The 19,134-nt window shown below is 55.1% G+C and overlaps 1 protein-coding gene across 4 annotated transcripts in view; it reads left to right on the forward strand.

The window, feature by feature from the left end:
- PDLIM4 (PDZ and LIM domain 4) overlaps positions 1–16,879 on the forward strand; it is an 18,151-nt gene extending 1,272 nt beyond the window's left edge. The window contains exons 1-8 of one of the 4 annotated variants that reach the window (XM_008593373.1): positions 63–215; positions 4,950–5,101; positions 8,892–8,973; positions 14,285–14,466; positions 14,720–14,883; positions 15,228–15,345; positions 15,446–15,955; positions 16,319–16,879. In XM_008593373.1, the coding sequence (XP_008591595.1) occupies positions 123–215; positions 4,950–5,101; positions 8,892–8,973; positions 14,285–14,466; positions 14,720–14,883; positions 15,228–15,345; positions 15,446–15,650 (996 nt within the window). In that variant the 5' untranslated portion in view covers positions 63–122 and the 3' untranslated portion in view covers positions 15,651–15,955; positions 16,319–16,879. Of the gene's footprint in view, positions 1–62; positions 216–4,949; positions 5,102–8,891; positions 8,974–14,284; positions 14,467–14,719; positions 15,346–15,445; positions 15,956–16,318 lie in introns of those variants that run through there. The other 3 variants (XM_008593374.1, XM_008593371.1, XM_008593372.1) reach the window with 3 other exon arrangements.
- The last annotated feature ends 2,255 nt before the right edge of the window (positions 16,880–19,134 follow it).

Here is a 19,134-nt window from a genome sequence, read left to right on the forward strand (position 1 = left end):
AGGGCGCGGGGGCGGGGGCCCGGCGGAGGGGGGTCCGGGGCGGGCAGCCGGGGGCGGGGCGCGGCGTCCAGGCGGCGGCGGCGGCGGCGGCTCCTCAGTGTCCGGTCAGGCTCCGGCCCGCGATGCCCCACTCCGTGACCCTGCGCGGGCCTTCGCCCTGGGGCTTCCGCTTGGTGGGCGGCCGGGACTTCAGCGCTCCCCTCACCATCTCACGGGTGAGTCCGGCGGCCGTGGGGCAGCGGGGCGGTCCCGGGTCTCAGACCTGGTCCTTGCGGTCCGCACGGGACCCAGATCCCCGACGTGTCCGAGGCTCGAACGCAGAGGGTTGGCCTGGGTGACCCGTAGAGGGGCTTCCGGGGGGCGCAGAACCGTTCCCGTCTCCCCCTCCCCTTCCCGCTGGGCCTGCCTGCCTAATCCCGTGGAGAATCCTCCCGAGTGTTCACACACCAGCCTCCCCGCTGGCCTCATTTAGGGGGCGTCACTGTGGGCCAGGGAATGACTGCAGACGTGGCCAGGGGTCTGGACAGTTCTACGGAGGACCAGAAACTCTCCTCAGACCCAACCCTGCCTGAAGATTTGAGGCAAAATGACCGACAGCCCCCTTCTCCTACAAAGGGTCCCTGCTGTCAGAACTGGGTGACTGACCCCAGGGAGGTCTGGATCTAAGAAGAGAAAGGTCCATCCACTTCTCACTCTGGGCTTCGGTCAATCTCTCATCTGCCACCTCAGTCACCCTAAGGGGAAGTGACCAGGGGAAATTTTCTGGCTTCCTTGACCATAAGGTTGTGAGACTCCCCTCCGCGCAAGACAACACAAGGCCGGGGACCGGGGTAGCTTCAGCCCAGTTTCTCAAGTCCAGTTCCCAGAGCCCCGCCTTGCCCCCAGTCTCGGGACAGAGGAGGAAGAAGAGAGGGCACAACTCTGAAGGGTGGCTAATGTGAGAACAGAGGAGCAGAGTAGGGGACTTAGGCCCTGTGGAGCAGGCCTAGTCGGAGAGACGGAATCCTAGCCAGCCTTGGGGTCCCCTTTTCTGGAAGGAAGCAGAGGGGTCTCAGACTCTGCCCTTGAGGGACCCCAGTCTAGCGGACAGAAGAGGAGAGAACCCAGGTCCTGTCCTTGGCCACTCCCAGTCTGGAGGGAACCATCTGAGGGCCATCCCTTGCCCCCACACAGGCTGCTCTGGTCTTTGGGGGCCTGTGTCAGGGGAACTAAGAACAACTTTCCCCCACCCTACTGCCACCTCTTGACATGGAGTTTGGGCCAAGCTGGCTGGACTTTCAGAGACTTCTTTCCAGTTCTTGGGAGGGGGTGGGCACCGGGTGGAGCATGGAATCATGGAATCCCATTTCTGGGAGCCAGGGTGACGGGCAGGCCCAGCTGTCCTAGGAGGCTTCCCACATCTGCCCTCACAGCCAGGTCTCTGGGGCCAAGTGAGGAGGGCCTTCAACACACCCGGAGACTTTCATCTCCCGCTTCCCTGAGGGATCCCTGCTGGCGTGTGTGTGTGTGTGTGTGTGTGTGTGTGTGTGTGTGTGTGTGTGTGTGTGTGTGTGCCTGTGTCCTCAGAGGCTGGCTGGTGGGGGCGCTAGGCCGGCCAGCAGGCCAGGCACCCTGGGCGTGAGGCCGCTGACAGGCTCAGTGGCGGCGGCTGACGGCCGCAGGCGGCAGGGAGCTGAGACATCTGTTGCCCACGCGGCCGCCTGCCCGCAGAGGAAAGGTCTCCACACGTCACAGCAGCAGCAGCAGCGGCCTTGTTTGGAGCTGATCAGGATATAGGCCCCAGGCAGGCAGACAGTCTGGGAGATGGTTTGCCAGGAAGAGCCCCCCTTGTGCCCCAAAGTCACGCGGCAGCAGTTCAGGCCCAAGGAGCCAGGATGGCTAAGCCTGGGTTTGGATGGGATCTGGGGAGATTTACAGAGCTGGGGAGGCACAGGTCAGAGCTTGCCTAGCAGGTACCTCAGGGCAGCTCTACAGGGACTGATGATAGTGGGAGTGTCCTCACCAAGGGGGCTCAAGATCCAGCCCCTCCCATGATTCCAAGGCCTTCCCCACCTGAGACGCAGTAGGGAGGGGCAGCCTCATGCAGACAGGGAGGAGGCTGGCTGCCTGGCAGGGCTGGGGGCTTGCAATCTCGGCCAATGAAGCATCAAGGGATCCCCAGGAACATTGGCCAGGGCTTCTTCCCCACTGACAAACTGCAGTGATTGCTGGCCTTGGCTGAGCATTCATGACATGCCAGGCCCTACCCTAATGGGTGTTGGTACCAGCCCCCCAAGCAACCAGTTACTGGAATGAGAACCACTGTATGCCCAGCCTCCTGTGAAGCTTTACATGCCCTGATTGTCTCAGGTAGTATTCACAACAGCCCTTAGAAGTAAGGAGTCCCTCTGGCCTCAATTATAGAGGGGGAAACTGAGACACAGAGAGGTTAAGGTAACATACCCAAAAAAGAAGAGCAAGGACAGGAATCCAGGCCTGTCTAGAGCTTGCTGTGATTGTGCAGGACGATATGGCACTGACTGTGACTGTGGCTCCAAGCCCATCACAGCATCTGGGCTGAATGGACAGGGGCTGGGAATGCAGCTGTTATAGGTGAGGGGCCTGATTCATGCCCCAGTCTCCCACCTAACCTCACTGCTCCCGTCTCCTTTCTTTCATCTGTTTATCTTGCATTCAGCAGCTAGAGGGATCGGCCTAAATTCAACTCTGTCCTATGACTTCCCTGCTTAGAACCCTCCATGGTTCTCAACCACCCAGGAGAAATGCCAGCTTCTCACCTGGGCCTCCAAGGTCCTGCAAGATCTGGTCGCTACCTTTTCTCTGACTTCATCTCTTCCACTGTCCCCTAACTAATGATTCTCCAGCCTCACAAACCTCCTTCCACTCTCTCTCCGAGATGAGCCATTATACATGGTGGTCTTTGTACCTGGAACACTATCTCTTCCCTGGGACACTCTCTCTCCCGTCACTCCCTTTGTGCAGAAAAGCACAGTGTTTAAGAGCATAAGTTTGGATTTGGAATCACTTGGCCTGGATTGGGATCCTGATTCAGCTAGTTATCAATTAAGTGTCCTTCTGTACTTCTCTAGTCCTCAGTTTCCTCATCTAAGAAATGGGCTTGCCTTGAATATTAATGAGACAATACATGTGAAGTCAGCTGGGAGAGTCACAGTTTCCTGGCCCCATGCCCTCTCTGACCAGAACTCCCCTAGCTAAATGGAGCTGGCAGCATCCCAGCCACCCCTGTTTTCAAGAACTTCCTCCGCCCACAGGGGCCTGAATGCACCCCTTATGCTGGCTGAGTCATCCTGCAGCTAGCCACCCCCTGAGGAAGAAGACTCCTCTCCAGTGAGGGGACCGGGGCAAGGCACCCCCTCCCCCCAAGCCTCTCTTTCTTCATCTGTAAAGTAGGGCTGAGTACAGCCTCTGCCTCACTGGTAGTTGAGAGGTTGCCATGAGCTAGTTACAGGTAAAGCGTTGAGCCCAGGCCCTGGCACAGAGCAGGTATCCATGAAGGGCAGGGGGCCAGCAGAGGAGGGTGGGATGATGCCAAGTGGGTGTCTCCCCCAGGAGGACAGGTTCGTGCAGGTGTTCTCGCCTTACAAGTGAAAATTAATGGTTTCTGGTTGGGTGAGGGTGTCATCCTTCAGAAGAGGAACATTCCTTGAGGCAGTCTATTTCAGGGCAGGTCAGCTTGGGCAGTGCCCACACCAGGCCTCCAGCCAAGGTGCTGCCAGTTCCTCAGCTTTGTCCACTCACTACTGGGGAGCCTGGCTGGGCTTCCAGGAGCTCCCACTCCCACCGATAGGAATAGGGTCACTGGCAGCTCCTGAGCCACAGCTGGGCACTGGCTGGAGAGGCTGGGTAAGAATGAGGGTTCCTCAAGTCTATTTCCAATGGCTGTGTTGGGGCCGAGACGGGGTGAAGGGTGCCCTGTTGCCTGAATTTCCTTGGGTTGCTTAGTCAGGTCTCTCTGTCTTTTCCCACCCCCCTCACGTGGCCTTCATCAGATGACCAGCATTGTAAGTCTCCAGATGTGAACACTGCTTGACTCTCTGGGGGTAGCCCAGAGTGCCTGTCATGCAGGGGAAGTGGAGGTGGAATTGTGACCCTGGAATGCAGGCTGGCAGCTGGGACTACAGGATCCTGGACTTGCCTGGGGAGGTGATGTTCAGACTTCCCATTTTAATTGTGATGAGGCATCAACAATTTTGGGAGGCAAAGATGGTAATGGGGGCACACAGAGTACTAAGAGCCCAAAGGAGAGTCTCCCAGAGGAAATGGCCTCTAGACTGAGACCTGAAGAATGAGGAGTAGTAAGCTAGTAAATACAGTTTGGGAGTCAAAGGAAAGAATCTTCCTCTCCAGGCAGAGGGAACAGCATGTACAGAAGTGTGGAGGTGAAAGTTATGTGGTGCCTGTGAGTAACTGGCCGACATTTAGATGGTCAGGACAGAAGGTGGGAGGGCGGAGTGAATGTGAGGGTGTATACAAGAGGTGAGATCAAACAGGTAGGGTTTGAATGTTTGGTCAAGGGGCTGCTATGCAGGCTGGCTAGGTAGAGCATTGTCTGTGTAGGGTATTTGTGACATGTCCATGCTCTATGGATCTGCTAGCACATATGTTCCTGTGTGTCTGTGTGTCCCTTGCATGGGCACATATGCAGGCTGCAAGAGTGATATCCCACTTGTCCCAGTCCAGAGGAAGCCCCTCTCACATACTTTTATACCCCACCAGGCCTCCAGGTGCTGGAGTTGAGGACGCTTAGAGCAGAGGCTGAAGCAAAGCCACTCAGGGACCTCAGCCAGCCTCTTGGCTTTGCCCACCTGCACATCACGCTGGCAGCAAGGCCACACTGGCCAGGTTCTGAGGTTAGAGGAGGGCTAGAGTAGATTCTTCATCAAAGCCACATAATGACTGTACCCAGCCATCTGGCTGCCTGCCCACAGGTCCATGCTGGCAGCAAGGCTGCACTGGCCGCCCTGTGCCCAGGAGACCTGATCCAGGCCATCAATGGTGAGAGCACAGAGCTCATGACTCACCTGGAGGCACAGAACCGCATCAAGGGCTGCCACGATCACCTCACACTCTCCGTGAGCAGGTATGCACAGTGCAGGTGGGGCTGGAATGATGAGGGGAGAGTGCGGGATAGGGTGGCAGTGATGGGCAGCCAGCATCCTGGGTGAGCTGGGCTTCACACAGCCTCCCTGCTTAGCCGCTGGGCACCCCATCCAGGCACAGTCCTAAGGAGTAGTGCTTTCATGGGGGCTTGGCAGGTACTGTAGAGAGCTGGGGGTAGCTTAAGAAGGGAAGAAGCCCCCTTTTAACTCAAGGCTAGAAGTACATTGGGGCACTTATGGCAGATATTTCAGGAAGCTGAAATAAGACCTTGAGTAGCCTCCTGAGTATTTCAGTCCTCTCCTCTCCTCTCCCCCAAGTGACCGGCTTGATGACCATTTCAAAGCAGTTTCTTGTCCAACAGCTCATTTAACCCTCAAGCCAACTTAAAAAGGTAAAACCTAATAGTCTCCACTTTACAGATGAGACAACTGAGGCTCAAAAAGGTTAGAGGGTGCTTAAGGGCACATAGCAAGGGAGGAGGGCAGCAAAATTAGACCTCAGATCTCTCTCACCCCTAAAGACTCCAGTCCCTCTACTTGGCTGCCTACCTCTCTTACCAGCCCCACAGCTGCCCTGCCTCAGTTGTTCCCACCGTATCCCATGCCTCTACCCTGGTTAAATCTGGATTTGGGGGAAGCTTCCTGCCATGAACTGTGTAATGCTGTGAAGCCCATCATGAAGCCCATAAGATGGGGCTTGGGGTCACCAAGCTCTGTCTGCGCCTCATAGATGGTCCTAGGATAAAAGGTCCACCTGGGGGTTCCCCAGCCCTGCTCAGATCCTGGGTTTTTAGTCAGCTCTGACAGGCCACTGGCCTAACCTGGCTGAGTGGGTTCTCCCCGCCTCCCTGCCCTGCCTTGATCCAGAGAATTCAGACAATTGCTCAGCTCTTCCATATTCACTGCTAACAGGGACTTTCCACAATCCCTTGTGGAAGTGTGTGGGCTAACCCTCCCCAAACCACAGCACGGCTAACCATGCCCTAGAGCTGGCAGGGCAGGAGGGGATCCACTGGCTCGGAGCCATTAAACCTAGTGGGAAGGCTTCTGAGGTAGCTCCCATTTGTGCCTGGCCCATGTCCAGGTCTGGGTTGATGTCAGGACCCCTGGCTGTGCTCTCTGCACTGAGTGGGCCCAGCTGCAAGTCCAGGGCCTTGTACGCTCCACTTGGCATATGGTGAGGACACCCCGGCCCAGGAGTTAAGCAGAGCTGGTCCTCATCCAGACTGAGGTCTTAGGTACCAGATGACCTCTATGAGCCTGTGTTTCCTTTCCCATAAAAAGGGATCACATTCATCACTCTCTCCCAGACTGAAGAATGGACTGGAGGGGGGAAATGTCAGCACTGCTCTACCCACAAGCAGCATCTGAAGCCTTCCTGCTTGGCTGGGTTCCTGGGCCCTGACTCACCTCCAGCTTTGACTCTGTATGACTGAACAAGGTCAGCCCTGGTAGTAGTAGAGTGGGGGAGGCTCACAGGGGGCCTGAGTCAAGAGATTCCCAGACAGAATTATGTCAGCGGTGAGGGGGAGGGGGGCGAGGTCCCCCCTCCTTCCTTCCTTCCTTCCTACCTTGGCCATTTGTTCCAGACCAGGCAGGGATAGAGCCAGGCCCATCCATGTCCACTGACTTGTTCCACTCTGGGCATTTCAGCCCCCAAATGCAACCTGACCATGGAGCAGATGAGAGCACATTCTCTACTATCACAGAACTTGGTTCCAGTCCCCGCTCTGCACTTGAGAACTATGCCATCCTCCAGCAAGTGATTTACTCTCTGAGCCCTTAACTTCCTCAACCCCAAAATGGGGACTTTCTTTTGATCTGGGCATTGAGTGATGATGATGTACCAGGCCTGCTCAGTCATAGTGAAAACCTGAGTCCATCTTCTGCCCCCTGGCTCCAGCTCTCACACATGCATTCTCTGGGGGATCAAGACATGAGGGCCACCTTGACCTTCTGGGCCAACATTTCTTCTCCTGGACATGTTTCCACCTACAAGGCCTCTGATCCTGCTCCCTATCCTATGCCTGAACCCCAGAGACACCCTCTCCCCAACTTTGGGCCCTATGGTAAGCTTGGTAAGCTGGCTGGGGTGAGCTACTATGTGCTCTCATGCCCAGGGCTCTACCCAGACCAGCTTCCCTGCCTGCCATCTCATGTACAGAAGGCTGTAATCACCCCAGACTTCCCCACAGAATGAAAAGTGTAGTAAAGGCCCAGCTTCCTCACTAGGCTTATTTTGTCTGGAGCCCATACTTCCTGGGCATGTTCCATAGGTCCAGGACCTTCCTGGCACCAACTCCAACCCTCAGGCCACTGATGGAGTCCCTGTTGCCCATCATGTGTGGTCCTAGGTGCCCTTATACAGCCCACCCTTTGGCTGTTATTTTAAAGATGGGCATGTGGAGCCACTTGCCCAGCCTGATGTAGAGGCCTGGAATGGGGGTTGACACATGACTAAGCCCTTCAATCTGATTTGATGCCTTGGACCACCCCCATGGCTCTGGGTATTTTCTGCCCTCTGGCCCTCAGACCTCAGGCTTGTACTGCTCTTTTGGGCAGAACTTCAGGGAATATAAGGCGAGATAGCCATACGAGGTGTTTCAGGTTCATCCCAGCAGAGTTGTGGGTTGGTGGAGGCCATAGTTAGAGCTGTGAGTTAGGGCAATCATTGGGAGCCTGGCTGAGGGGCTAGAGACAGAGGCCATAGGTTGGTGTTGCCCTGGGGCAGCAGAGCTTTGATGCCAAGGGCCCCCAAAGGCTAGGGAATAGAGGGGTAGCTTTCAAGGGGCTAAGGAATGGGCAGAGGTGAGAAAGTGCAGAATGAGTTTGGACTACAAGTATAGACAGATTATTAAAACCTTCAGCTGAGAAGGGGAGAGAGGCAGGGTTGAGCTGCTAGGCCAGTGGTAAGACCTCAAGAAGGCCCAGGAGGCCTCTTGGGGAGGGTTGGGGAACATTCTTCCCTTTGGTCTAACCAGCCTCACTTCACACCCACCTGCCAGTCCAGGACCCATGCTCCCTCCTGGCCTGTCTTCTCACAGGCTACTGAGTGGCAGGGCTGGGCCCCAGGCCCGTAGCCTGCCTGCCCTGCTTATAGCAGGTTTATGATGTTTTTCTCCCTCCTGAGTGGTGTTTGGCTTTTGGTTTCTATGGTGAAGCAGGAATTTCCTAATGGCCTGTTTCCCATCTGGGCTGGGCAGACATCGGTGATGACTCTGCTGACAGCAGCAGCAAGAGAGGAGGCGCACCCCTCAGAGCCTCCATTCTGCCTCCCCCAAGCCAATGGACGCCTGACCCCAGGCCCCACCAGAGGCTATGGATAGCCAAGGGATGAGTGGATAGGCTCCCAGCTGTGATCAGTTGTGAGGCCTGGCTTGCCCTGCTGTGAGCTGGGCCTCTTTAAGCTGGGCCTCTTTGAGCTGAGCTTCTGTAGGCCACAGGGAGGATGGATGAGTGGAGAAGCTGCAGGGGTCCTGCTGCAACCTCTCCAGGAACCTGGCTGGAGAGGGATGGGGCCTGCTGCAACCTCTCCTGGATGGAGAGGGATGGGGTCTGGTGAGGAAAGGGGCACACAGCCCTGCTCCAGGCTAGAGTTGTGACTCCTTTCCACACAGTCACCATTGTGGTATGGGGAAAGTGCTGGGATGGTGGCTTTCTTCCTGCAGAGCTCCAGGCCTAGTCCTAGATGGCTCTGGGACCAGCCCCTCTTGGTGCTGGTTCATGGGCATGGTAGGCAGACGTATCTGACCATCCCAATTCCTGCCACAGGCCTGAGGTCAGGAGCTGGCCCATTGCCCCTGATGACAGCAAGGCTCAGGCACACAGGATCCACATCGACCCTGAGGCCCAGGTATGTATACACATCTCCTTACCTGGCTGAGAGATAGCCCAGATTCTTATCTTGCCAGGCTTGGTCCACTTGTTCACCTGCACTGGGTGTCCTCATTGTGGCTCTCAGATGCCCAGGACAGAGACTGAAACAGAAGATTTCTCTGGGCCATGCCTATACCCAATCCTGTGTTTCTTGGAATGATGAGCACCTGCTGGGGGCTCTGTCTCTACTCCAGTCAGTCCTGGATTCTGGACAAATGGGCCTATGATAGGCAGGGGCTGGGCTAGGCCTTGGTTCAGGGTTATTATCCACCCAGCTGGAGTTCACTGTGGTGCTCAGTGATGCCAGATGAGGAAGAAGTCCCCAGGCTTGGTGGGGGTGTAGGGGGTGGCAACCTCAGCCTGTGGAGGGACCTCAGGCTATGGGACACTCCTCTGTCTCATCCTAGCCCTATCAAAGGCTGAAGCTCTCTCCTGGCCATCCTGTGATTGCACCTAGCAGATCTCAGGCTGCAGGCCTGTCTGCTCAGTCACCTTTCTGTGTATGGCAGGAGTCATGGCTATGGTCCTGCCTCAAGGACAGTGACGGGGCCAGGCAGTTCTAGGGCCTCGTTTTGCCATGGGCATGAAGAGTAGCCAAGAGGGCAAGATATCTCTGGGCCACAGAACCAGCTCAACGTCTCTAGGCCACAGAGTTTGGGCAAGGTGGAGACTCTGTGCTGGTCTTTGATGGAGCCAGAAATATGGGACCCTGAATGTGGGCCCCTGGCTTCCTGAGCCTACTTTCATCCACTCTCTCGACATGGAAGGAAAGGATCAGAGCAGGGAGATGAGGCTTCACTGAATCAGAGAGAAGGATCTGCCCTGGCTCCTCCCTCACCATCTACCCCAGTTCCCATCTTGCTCTAACATTTGTTCCCTACCCTGCCTTGGCCTACATCCCTGAGGCCAGATGCTTACCACATGCCAGGGAGTGCCCATTTTGGCAGGGGAGAGGCCCTTAAAAGTTCTGGGATAGGGGCAGCCAGGGGCCAAAGGAGCCCAGAGTAGGCACATGACCCAGTCAAGGGGTGAGAGAGGGCTTCCTGGAGGGGTATCCAAGCCAAGACCTGGAGGCCTAGGAAGAATAAGGCAGGCAAATAGGCGTGGGGAGAGGAAATGTGCTTAGGAAGCACATACAAAGGCTCAGAGCTGACACTGTGCACCACAGGTTCAGAGAACAGAAGGGTCCAGGGGAAGGGAGAGCGAGGTGAGAGGAGTAGAAGGGCAGAGGCCAAGGATGGGGTGGTGGGGCAGGGCCACAGAGAGACTCTTGGTTTCCTTTGTCGAGCATCTCAGATATTCTTGCAGGTATTAATGCCACTTCTGTGTCTCAGAAGCTTGCTCTGTTGGCCCCATTGACCTGAGGCCCTAGTGGCGTGGGCAAGAGGGGGCCAGGTTTGACCTGAGCCAGGCGGAAGGGAGCAGCATAGTGCAGGCCCCCAGCTCATGTGTATGCCCAGCTTCCCTCAGAGGTGGCAGTGCCAGGATAGACAGGACAGGGGCCCTGAGCTTTGAAATTTGAAGCTCAGCTGCGTTCAGTTCTCCAGGAGAGGCTCAGGGCCAGTGGGCCTGGGGCACTGGGGGCTGTAGAGCCACTCCCCTGCCCCTACACTTATCCTCACTGACTCCCTTGAAGAACAGGCTGCCAGTGGCCTCGAAGACCAGGCTGGAGGGGGAGGGATTTTCCACAAGCAACAGGGTAGCCCCTCAGCTGCTGCCCCCCTTTTGTACTTAAAAGGTCATGGGCTCCATGGGTGGTGACAAAAACACCCCACCCCGCCCCTGCAGGGCTGTGACCTGGCTAACACAGACACAGGGCCCATTGTCCCTACCTGCTCCCACCCTCTGCCTGCGGGAGGTGCGGGGGTGGGGTAGCGATCCATTGGAGGAGGAGAAAACCACAGCTGGCCATAGGACCAGCACAAGGTGCCTCTGGCATGCATCTCCAAGTGGGATGGGACAGAGCCAACTGGAGCTGCAGGGCCACCTCACTGTGGGGTCATATGAGACCCCCCTCATCTCCCGTCTTATGTGGGAACACAGGAGGCACATGACCCAGCCCAGGGTAGAGGAAGAGTGGTGGTAAGAAAAGGTTTCCTGGAGGGGGTGGCATTTAAGCTAAGAACCAGGTGATGGGTAGAAGCAAGCCAGGTGGAATAGACAGTCCTTACACACTCAGCCTGTCCTCCAAACAGAAGAGTGCTGGAACTTAGCCTCTGAGAGATGCCACCTGCTTATCTGGACTCAGCACCTGCCTCCATCCAAGTTGAGTGCCCCAAAATCTGACTTTAGTCATGTGGGGGCTGATGAGCAAGTAGGTAGTTACCCCCATTCTGCTGAAAAACCCACTGAGGCTACAACCATCTCAGCAGCAGAGGGGAGGAGCATATGGTATGAGGTACACAGAGAGGGGAAATCCAGGGATGGGGGCTCAGGAATTCCCATGATACCATGACAGCCGTTCATCCAATGGGCATTTGCTGTGTGCCAGGCACTATGCTAAGCACCTTGTAAGCAATTGTCTTATTTCATCCCCACAAGGAACTTACGATATAGAGACCATCACGTTCCCAGTTCACAGATGAAGAAACTGAGGTTCAGAGAGGTGAAATAACTTGCCCAGTTAGTGAATGATAGAGCTAGAACCTGAACCAAAACTGACATCACCACGTGTGTCCTAACCACTAAGTTCAGACCTAGAGAGGCTACTGAATGGGTGGCCATGGGATAGCTCTGATGACCCTACAGTAGATTCCCACATCCTGCTGGGTGAGCATGAATGAGGGTCTCCTTCCTCCCAGTCCCCGGTCCTCTGACTCTCACTCCCCCTTCCCACTGAAGCCTCCTCCTAGAGGCCCAGCCCCACCTCCACCGACCACAGCCCATATGGTCTCCATTAGAAGCCAGCCCTGCTTGCCTGCCTGCCCGACAGACACATGTGTGAGAGTGCTCAGGTTTCTCAGGGGCTTTTGTTGGGCTGAGGGGTTCTTCCTGCTGCTGCTGCCTTCATAGGGGCCCACCTGCGCAGCAAGACCCTCCCCTTTGTCTGTTGGGGTAGGGGAAATGAGGGGGCCCACTTGTCTGCTGGCCTGCCCATTCTCCAAGCTTCCACCTGCAGAAAGCAGGGGCAGTCAGGGCAGGGCCCTGCAGGTATGACTGTGTCCCAGTGCTACAGACTGCCTGAGTCCAAGCCTGGCTCTTTCCCACAAGGGTAGGCATCCTTTTCTCCCCACCCAGTCTCCCTGTTCACACCTTAGAACAGAGAGGAGATTTGCATGTTGCCTCCCAGCTTGAGGCTGAGACCCATCACATGGCCTGGACTCAGGCCTCACCCTAAAGTCAGGCTGCTCTGGCCGCCAGCCCAGTCTCAGCCTTGGAGCCACCATGGCCATCCCCAGTGTGACTAGTGGTGGCTCCAAGTACAGTACAGTCATGCACCACATAACAACGTTTTGGTCAACGGCAGACCACATATATGACAGTGGTCCCATAAGATTGTAAAGAAGCTGAAAGATTCCTATCGCCTACTGACACTGTAGCCATCATAAGGTCTTTTTTTTTTTTTTCTTTTTCTTTTTTCTTTCATCATAAGGTCCTAGCAAAATGCATTACTCATGTGTTTGTGGTGATGCTGGTGTAAACAAACCTACTGCAGAGTGTGTTGAGGAGTGCCTAGCTTACCCACAGGGTGACCCTCCCAAAGGTAGCTCAGACCTTTAAGATAGAAAGCCTATGGGCCGGCCCGGTGGCGCACTGGAGAGTGCGCTGCTTGGGAGCACAGTGGCTCTCCCGCCAAGGGTTTGGATCCCATGTGGAGACTGGTTCCGCTCACTGGCTGAGCGCGGTGCAGGAGCAACACCGAGGGTTGCAATCCCATTGCCAGTCAGTAAAAAAGATAAAAAGGGAAAAAAAAAAAAAAAAGATAGAAAGCCTAGAATTTGACACATTAGGTCTGACCCCAAGTGATGGTTGTTGTCTACTTTAGAATTCTTGTATTTTTAAATGATTCCCACCCATCCCCATAGCAAAATAATAGTTAATAACAGTTAGCTAACATTAACTGGGTGCTTGCTGAGTGCCAGGCACAATCCTTACCTGTAATTTAATTTTCATAACTTTGTGGGGGTGGTATTCTTTTTGGGTGGTGGTGGTATTATTATAATTCCCATTTAACAGATGAGGAAAGTGAGGCATGGAGAGACTTAGTAATGTAAATAGAGGGCCCACTCTCATGCAACTTGTAGCCAGTGTAGATAATAGGAAAATTCATTGCTGGTCCCTTTCATAATACATTTTCATACAATGATGAAATCATGTAATGATGCATTTCTCAGAATGTAGCCCCATCATAAAGCTAAGCGTGACCGTGTATGTAAACATGTATATGTGATTAAGTATGTGCAGGTGGACTGGCTGGTGCTTGTGTATGCTTTCAAACTTACTTGTGAGAATGTGTACACCTCTGTTTACATTGCTGTGGGTGTGCTTGTGTGTGCCTGCAATCTGGCGGCAGCACAGCTCTGGACTCTGCAGGGACAGAGACACCCAGTCCCCACTCAGACCCACACTCTCAGAGATACTTCCATCTCTTCATGGGCTGAGAGGACATGTTCAGGGCACTTCTCCCCAAATGTTTCAGGCATGGGCACAAGGCTGGCTATGGGGAAGTGAGGCAAGGAACCTTGAGCCCTGGCCCAGCCTCTGCCCCTCATCTGGTATGCCTACAGAAGGCTACCCATGTGGTCTAGGCCACAGGAAATGGGGGCACAGGTGCAAGCCCAGAAGGGGCTAACCTCATGTCAGCAATTGAGGACCTTTCTCTGGCTAAAGGACAGGAGTTACCTTTTTGTGTTCCCAGCCATGGGCCCACAGTACCCAGCATGGACAGTTCTGGCAGAGGAGAAGTCTCTGCACTGGGACCACCTCTGTCAGGAAGCCACACATTCTGCTGTAGCCATGCTGCCCTTAAAAGGCTTTTGGGAATGAGCCTACCCCAACATGATCCCTTATGAGTGCTGGTGGTCAGAACCACCACAGTACTCACAAGCCCAGGTTGAGTCACAGGCACTCAGGTTTTTGTGTCTGACTTTCCACAGGCATTTCTCATTTCTGCAGGGGCTGAACCAGGCCTATGGCTCATGTCTTCCCCCACAGACTTCTTTCCTGGCTGGGCACCAGAGCAGAGGTAGCCAGCCAGCATCCACCAAGGAGTGGCATAGCAGGGTGGAGGTGGGGTGGACAAGGAATGGCCAGAGGGTCTCCCAGTGCCTTAGTCCTGTCTCTCATAGGATGGCAGTCCAGTGACCAGCAGGCGATCCTCAGCCACCGGGATTGGGCCAGAAGATGGCAAATCAGGCCTGGGATCTTCGTATGGGCATCCACCTCGCCTTCCAGTCCCTTACAATGGCAGCAGCAATGAGGCCACTCTGCCAGCCCATATGAGCACCCTGCACGTGTCTCCACCCCCCAGGTAGTACAGAGGCCAGACTTGGCCTTTGAAGCCACACCCAGATCCTGTCTTAATCCCTGATCCCTCAAATCTCACCAAGTCCCATCCTGACCCCCGACACTTGATCCTTTCTTCTCACCTGGTTGCATTCTGACTCATAAAGCCTTACCAATAAGTAAATAAATAAATAGCCTCACCAGACAGACCTCAGAGCTGGCAGAGTGAAGGCTGGAACTGCAACCCCGTCCCCTCTCCATCTCTCTCTCCCTCCCAGCGCTGACCCAGCCAGAGGCCTCCCGTGGAGCCGGGACTGCAGAGTTGACCTGGGCTCGGAGGTGTACAGGATGCTACGAGAGCCAGCCGAGCCAGCTGCCGCGGAGCCCAAGCAGTCAGGCTCTTTCCGCTACTTGCAGGGCATGCTGGAGGCCGGTGAGGGCGGTAAGACTCCCTCCACCTTCCTCATCTGCCTCCCTGCTCCCTGCGGTGCGGTGCCTGGAACCGCCCCCGCCCCCGCAACTTGCCATGCCCCTAGCGACCCCATGTCCAGCCTCCCAGCCATCTGCCCCTCCTCGGTCTACACGGCCTGTTCCCACACCCTCCCTGCGCCCGCGAGTTCTGATTCCCACTCCACCGCTCTGTCGCTGCCCCTCTCCCCACGCCCGCCAAACCCCTCCCTAGTCTTGGTGCCGATGGCTCTGGAAGCGGGGCCCGACACAACACCCCGAAGAAATGGATTTCTGACCTCCGCGCGGGGCTCATGCCACCTGCGCTCCGGGTTTCAGGGGAGCGGCCCGGGCCCAGCGGCCCCCGGAACCTCAAACCCACGGCCGGCAAGCTGGGCGCTCCGCTGAGTGGCCTGCAGGGGCTGCCCGAGTGCACGCGCTGCGGCCACGGGATCGTGTGAGTACCCGCCCCACCCCGCCCACCTCCTAGGTCCCTGGATGGGCCCGCGCATCCATTAGTCACCCGACGACGCTGTCCTTTCCCGTTCCCCCATCAGGGGCACCATCGTCAAGGCACGCGACAAGCTCTACCACCCTGAGTGCTTCATGTGCAGCGACTGCGGCCTGAACCTCAAGCAGCGCGGTTACTTCTTTCTGGATGAGCGGCTCTACTGCGAGAACCACGCCAAGGCTCGCGTCAAGCCGCCCGAGGGCTACGACGTGGTGGCAGTGTACCCCAACTCCAAGGTGGAACTCGTCTGAGCCGGGACCTCCCATCCCTGCCCCTGCTTCTTTTAATGTCCCCGCGCGGCCCGTGTAAATATGTGTTTCTGTCTGCCTCATTAATAAAGGCCCTCTGCTTGGCCTCCAACCTTTCAGTGCCCTGGCCTGCCACCTCTGGCACAGGCCATGGCCCCCAAGTGCTCTAACATCTGTTTAGGTGCCAGGCATGTCCTAGGCACCGGGTGCAACAGTGAGCAAGACAGGCACTATGCTGCCCTCAAGGGGGCCACAGCCTAGGTGGATGGCCAACCTGAATTTCAAGGGGCAGCTGTATTAATAGGAAGGTGAGGTCTGGGGTACTGCAATTTAACAGCAAGGGGTATGGCCTGGGTGGGGTCAGGGAAGGTATCACCTGAGAAATAAGAGATGAGGGAGGCAGGAGGTCCCCGGGATGGGGACCTGTGTGTGCAAAGCTGAGCATAGACAATAAAGGTCCCTTCTGACCATCATCAGCACGAGGGGAGGTGGCCCCTAGCAGCCAGGGGAGACATCACCCAGCAGAAAGTGACTGGGGGAGGAGATCACAGGGACCACATGGGCAGTATCCAGTTCCTGGAATCCTCTCATCTGGGTTTCTTTGGGCCGGCACCCCCACTTTATTCTCCTCTGACCCCTTTTCTTGTCCCCTTTTTCTTTCCCTCCACCAGGAGGCGTGCTTAATTTTCCAGCGTGAAAGAGAAGGAAGGTTTTAGAAAGAAAGAACACTTGCCCAGGGCCGCTTTCCCCTCCAAGATGCTCCTTCCTATCTCGAAAGTCAGGAGTAAATTCCACCCCTCCTCAGAGGTCCCACTGTTACTGCCTGCTGGGTCTGCCTTGGGCCTTTCATGCTTTGGTTGCACACACTGGTACAGACTCAAACTTTTTAAAGATATAAATGGTGTCAGAGTTGGTGAATTGTGGCTGTTCACACCCAAGGATGTGTCTGGACACGTGGATCTACCCCCTAGTGTGCTTTCTCCAGACAAGAAACTGACTTGTTTTATTTAATCCCTGTTTATTTAGTGAGCCCCTAGTATTGTACATTTGTGCTGTTTTCAATTTTGTGCTATCACAAACCACAAAAGACTGTTATCAGTTCACACTGTCACAATCAACACACAACAGCACTCATTTCCTTACACTCTTGCCAACACAGGATATTCGCATTATTAATTTGTTTTTAATCTTTGCCAAATTGGTAAGTAAAACATGGTATGTAGTTGTTTCAATTTGCTGATTACCACATCAACACACAACAGCACTCATTTCCTTACACTCTTGCCAACACAGGATATTCGCATTATTAATTTGTTTCTAATCTTTGCCAAATTGGTAAGTAAAACATGGTATGTAGTTGTTTCAATTTGCTGATTACCAGTGACGCATTCAGTTATTCAACAAACGTGTTTGGTGTGCTTGCCAGGTGCGTGCTGCTAAGGGAACACCAGGGAACACAGTGGTCCTCACTCTAGTTCTCGTGTCAATTACCCTAAACCCTTCACTCATTTTTCTAAGGTTTAGCTTCTTAATAATTGGGAACTTTTCATACTCTTGTAAGAATCTTCGTTACTGGATTCTATTTCTCTGATCTATTTTCCTATTCCTATTGTGATATTAAAACAATATCGCACTGTTTTAATTACTACCGTGTTAGACTTTAATAGCCAATCTCCCCTCGTCAAGTTCCTGTACAAACATGTCAAGGCTATTGTACATTTCCAATTGTCAGAAATTTAGACTCCCTTATGTCAGGCTTTGGAAAACAAACCTTTTTGAACCCTGACTGGGGTTGCCCTGAAACTCACTAGAAACTCACTTGGCACTAGAAACTCACCTGGGGAGAACTGGCATAGAGTCCTTTCCTCCAGGAGAGGACAGGGATCTGTCTTTACTCTGCATTTATTCAGGCGTCGTGTACGTTTTCTCGAAAATTTCATTTCTTTCTTCTCATAGATCTTGTGTTCCTGGTTAAATTTGTTCTGGGTATTGCTTCCAAAGGCTCCTTCCGCCGCCCCTTCCTTCTCTGAGACAGGAGCAGTGGACAGGTGCCCCAGAGAAGTAAGGCGCGGAGAGCGGGGCTGGAGTCTTAGGCCCTGGCCGGGAGGGGGGGGTACCCCGCCGCGGGCCCCCCAGCCCCTGCGCGTGCGCACACACCGCATGCGCGCACTCCCTCACTCTTCCCGCGGCCACACCCGAGTAGGCGGCGCGGCGGAAAAGTCTGCCCTTCGCTCCCCACCGCGTTTCGCCCTCAGATTTGGTCCCTGCCCCACCAGGTCAAAGGCGGGAGCGGAGTGGAAGGCCGACAGCCAGGGAAGCCATTAGGCACAGGAGCGGGTGGAAAAATACCGTGAGCCACAGGCACAGGCCCCCACCCCCTGTCCACACTCATCCACAGAGACTAGGCTCCCCACCCCCAGCCGCTGCTGCAGATCCACCAGCAGCCGGTAACTCGCCTTAATCCCGGGACACGAAGTCATCCCCTACCCCGCAGGGACTGACCACCCAAATTGAGCAGCCTTGGCTCCCTCGGCTCCCGCTCCGAAGACCAACGGCTCCACCCCCGCAGGGCTGCAGCAACCAGGCCAGCCCCCGCCTGCGCATCCTGGTGGGGGGTGGGTAGGAACGCAGCTGAGGGGAGCGGTGCCCAGAGCTGCCAACCTGATTTGTCCTTTCCCGGCTTCAAGGCCCAATCTCCCCCCCCCCACCACCCCCACCACCACCACCCCCGCTTCCCGCCATCCTGCACATCACTACGTATAGGGCTCTGCCTCCTAAGCATTTCTAGGGCCCATTTCAGAGCAGCCGAAGGAATCTCTCAGTCTCTTGCTTCAGCCTCTCCAGGGCCCTCAGGATGGAGTCCCTCATTGCTGACCTAGCATTTAATGCCTCTCTGACCTCAGGCTGCTGACTTTGTCTCACTTCCTCTGCTACAGCAGACAGTTCACTCTTCTCTGAGCAATCCTGCCTTTTTACCTCAGACTTTCTCTCATGCTCAAAATGCCTTCTTTCTTTATCTGGCAAACTTCTACTCATACTTCAAGGCCCAGTTCCACTGTTCCCTCCCTAAAGCAAAGTCTTGGGCCTCCCATCCCCACTCACTCAGTAGTTCCCATCCACAAGCCTTCCACCCCACCCCTTCCATCCCTACCCGGTGCCTTTGGCACAACCTGTTATCTCCCTGGTCAGAGCCTGGCCCAGGCCTTCCACTGTCCTGCCCAGACTCCAGGCACTGGGAGGTACAGGGGCCCAGAAGCCAGCACCTACCCTCACGAGCATATGCACAACAGACACATACACACACACACATACACACACACTGAACCTCCCTGCCTCCCACCGCCTTCCTCTTCACCTTCCACTTCAGGTTTCAGCAAGCATCCTGCCTAAGCCCTCAAGGGGAAGTAACTCTTTGAGTTACTGACTCCTTCCTGCATCTTCAACCTCAACTCATTCATTCAACTAATATTTACTTAGAACCTACTAT

The sequence above is a fragment of the Galeopterus variegatus genome, unplaced genomic scaffold, assembly GCF_000696425.1.
Source record: "Galeopterus variegatus unplaced genomic scaffold, G_variegatus-3.0.2 Scaffold9058, whole genome shotgun sequence".
In the NCBI taxonomy this organism is placed as follows: domain Eukaryota; kingdom Metazoa; phylum Chordata; class Mammalia; order Dermoptera; family Cynocephalidae; genus Galeopterus; species Galeopterus variegatus.